At 63.0% G+C, this 3,201-nt stretch overlaps 1 protein-coding gene across 1 annotated transcript in view; it reads left to right on the top strand.

Annotated features, from left to right (window-relative positions):
* Positions 1-2,571: 2,571 nt before the first annotated feature.
* The window catches only part of PLIN4 (perilipin 4), a 10,083-nt gene continuing 9,453 nt past the window's right edge, over positions 2,572-3,201 (top strand). The window contains exons 1-2 of the mRNA XM_023524278.1: positions 2,572-2,617; positions 2,998-3,195. Of these exons, the coding sequence (XP_023380046.1) occupies positions 2,572-2,617; positions 2,998-3,195 (244 nt within the window). The remainder of the gene's footprint in view (positions 2,618-2,997; positions 3,196-3,201) is intronic.

The following is a 3,201-nucleotide window of genomic DNA, read 5'->3' as shown; positions in this document are numbered from 1 at the left end:
CCATTAGTAGTACCCAGACCACCTGAGTTAAGCATTGCCCCTTCACACTTCCCGGAGCAGAGGTTCACACTTTAGTATAAATGAATTTCTTGGAACCTGCAGGGAGCAGGCACATGAGGATGGAGAAGTCAGATGGGTCGGCCCCTCCTAGGCCCACCTCCCTGGACCCGCAGGAGCTGATCTTGCTGTGGCTCCTCCACTGGTCAGGATGGGAGAGACAGAAGCAGGGCGAGGGCCACGGGCCCGGTCTCGTGGGGGCCTTCTTACCCTCTGACCACATTCTTGGCCGCCCCTCACTCCCCAGTGGCCAGGCGGGGTGTTGGGAAACCAGTCTGATGCGGTGAGGTCAGGGTGGCCCCTGGCTTCCCTGGAACCCCGCCAGGGGCGGCTCTGGGAGCCCCGGCCACTTGCCGCTGGCCAGACTCGCCTTCCTGGCCCTGCTCAGGAACCTCCCAGAGTCCCTGTCGCCCTGGGGTTGCGTCCCAGCCTTGCCTGGAAGTAGGTGGGCAGGCGACTTCCCCTCTCCAACCCCGCTTTCCCCTCTGTGAAATGGGTATGGAACTCGTGGGGCAGCTGTGCCCAATCCAATCAGCTCCTCTCCCCCAGCAGCTGGTAGGGAATGAACAATCCATTCGTTTGTTCATTCAACAAATACAGAGCACCTGCTGCGTGCCAGGCAATTCGCCTTGGGGACACGGCAGTGAGCAAATCAAATAAAAATCTCGCCCTCAGTGACCTGGTGACACAGTAGGAGACAGGTGACGAATAAGAGAAAGAAATAAATTACTTTTCTTAGTGTTAGTAAAATGATGAGAAAAACAAAAGGGAAAGATGTTGGGGAGCGTGTGGGGGTACGAGGAGGGGTGTATATTTTTAAATAGGACAGGGGATCCAGGAAGGCCTCTCTGAGGAGGTGACGTGTGAGCAAAGACTGAAAAGCATTCCAGGTGGGAGGCACAGCCTGTGCCAAGGCCCTGGGGCAGGGCCGAGCCTGGCCTGTTGGAGGAGCAGCGAGGAGGCCCGTGCAGCTGGGGCAGAGGGAGGAGGGGAGGGCAGGGAGGGGACGGGCAGGTCCTGGGTCACGGGGTGCACTTGTGCCTTTACCCCAAGGGAGGTGGGAGCCCGGGAGGGCTGGCTGTGTGTGGGCGCACAGGGAACAAGACCTGACTTGGTGTTCACAGTCATTTTTCTTTTTGCTTGGTCCCCTCTGCCTTGCTGCTCTGTGGCAGCTCTGCAGGGAGGGAGGGGCGCACCCACCCCCGCTGCCACCTTTACGAGGAGTTGGATGGAGGAGCGAGGCCGAGGGACCACCCCCTTTTGTTCCCCAACTGTTTGGCACACACAGTGACAGCTCCAAGGAGATGACCCGGGGATCATCAGGCACAGCGGCCAAACCCTCCCTTCTCCCAGCTCAGTGCTCAGAGCTGCCAACACGCAAGGGGACAACAGCCCGGGGGGGCGTGACGGTCACTCTCCTGCTCATCTGCACCCCCACCCACAGATGGCCCACGCCGCACACGGGCTCCGGGTCTGCGTTCAGATCCTCTCTCGGGCACTGCCTGGCTCTGTGGCCACAGGCACAGGATGCCTCCTCCAGGAAGCTGCTTTGGGTTGGCCTGACTCTCATTCCTGTTGGTGCTCTGTCCTGGTCTACCTTTGGGCCCGTTCTCAAGGAAGTCCCTTTCGAAGACAGGATCCCTCCCTGCTCAGGACGGGCTTTGCTTCTCTCTGCCTGGACAATGCGAAGCAAACATCTGTTGAGCACCTGCTGGGCAGCAGGCACTGGGGCAAACAGGTCACATGTGTGACCTCACTGCGTGTTCACGACACCACCGCGATAGCCAAACATAATAAAATGCCGCCGGCGCGCCAGGCTCTGCTCCGTCGCGAGGGGCGCGGGGAGCTTGGGAGCAGCGTGGAGGTCTGGGGGAGCACGCTGCGGACAGTGGGCGTGGCTCATGCAAAGGCCCTGAGGCAGGACTGTGGCTGGAGACCTGGAGGAACGGCGCGGAGGCCCCTGTGAGCGAGGGGAGCGCGGGAGCAGACAAAGGCAGGAGGAAAGCAGGATATGTGGGCCACGGCGAGGAGTCTGGAAGGGAAACCGAGGCCAGGGTGTCCCAGCAGAGATGTGAACCGTGCCAACCGGCCGCGAGGGCACATAGGCTGTGTCTCAGGGACACCGGATGGCCCGTGAATCACTCGGCCTGGCGGGATGAGAGCAGTGGGCAGAGGCAGGCCAGTACCGAGAGCAGGCGAAAGGTGCTGGGCTCGGGGCCCACGCGGAGCAGGCCAGCAGGCACGTGACTGCCAGGGCCCTCCCCCCGCTGGCCACCTGCCTCTGCTGGCCAGGCCCATGCTCCCCCTGACCCTATAAGGCCTGGGAGCTGAAAGTGGAACCAGCTGCCAGCTGCACTGCCAGTCACTCTGAAGGGCCCTCACAGAGGCCAGGGGAGCGACGCCAGGGTGAGGCCGGGTCTCCGGGGGGTGTCCAGGGACTGCCGGGGTGACGGGTGTGGGGAGCCCCCACTCACATGCCCTCTCTGTCCCCTCCCAGAGGCTTAGAGGACAACCATGTCTGCTCAAGAGGAAAGGGGCCGGGAGCCTCCCAAACCCAAGGGCAAGGTGAGGGGAGGGGCGACCCCTGCTGGTGCTGGAGGACTCCCCAAAACCTCGGGAAGGTGACCTCGAGTCGTGGGGTTCAGAGTGGCCTTCCAGGTGGGGTGGGAGGGCTCTGAGGGCCCTGGCGCCAAGTCTCCCTTCCTGTCCCAAGCTGGGGTTGGGTGGCCTGTGCGGGTCTCAGCTCCTTCCCCACTGTGTCTTGGCCCCTCTCCAAGCCTCAGTTTCCCCATCTGTGAAACAGAGGCCTTGTGGGGGGGGGTCTTAGAGACCCAGAGGACGAATTCCTGTCCCCGGGAGGCTGGCTGCATCTGCCCAGTGCCCAGGCCAGGAAGCTGAGGCTCAGACTCGAGATCACCCAGGAGACCAGGGCTGTCTGAGGCGCCCCCACCTCTGCCCCGCCCCGCTCATGCTGGCCCCTCTCTACTCAGACCCTGGGCAGCTTCCTGGGGTCCCTGCCTGGCTTCAGCTCTGCCCGGAACCTGCTGGTCAGCGCCCACAGCTCAGTGCGGGAGGCCCGGCCAGCCGCTGATCCCGCATCTGCCCCCACCGCCCAGGCTGCCCAGCCCCAGGCCCAGGGTGAGT

This window comes from Pteropus vampyrus, unplaced genomic scaffold (genome assembly GCF_000151845.1).
Source record: "Pteropus vampyrus isolate Shadow unplaced genomic scaffold, Pvam_2.0 Scaffold459, whole genome shotgun sequence".
NCBI classification, from domain to species: Eukaryota; Metazoa; Chordata; class Mammalia; order Chiroptera; family Pteropodidae; genus Pteropus; species Pteropus vampyrus.
This window is presented reverse-complemented; position numbering and strand designations above follow the sequence as displayed.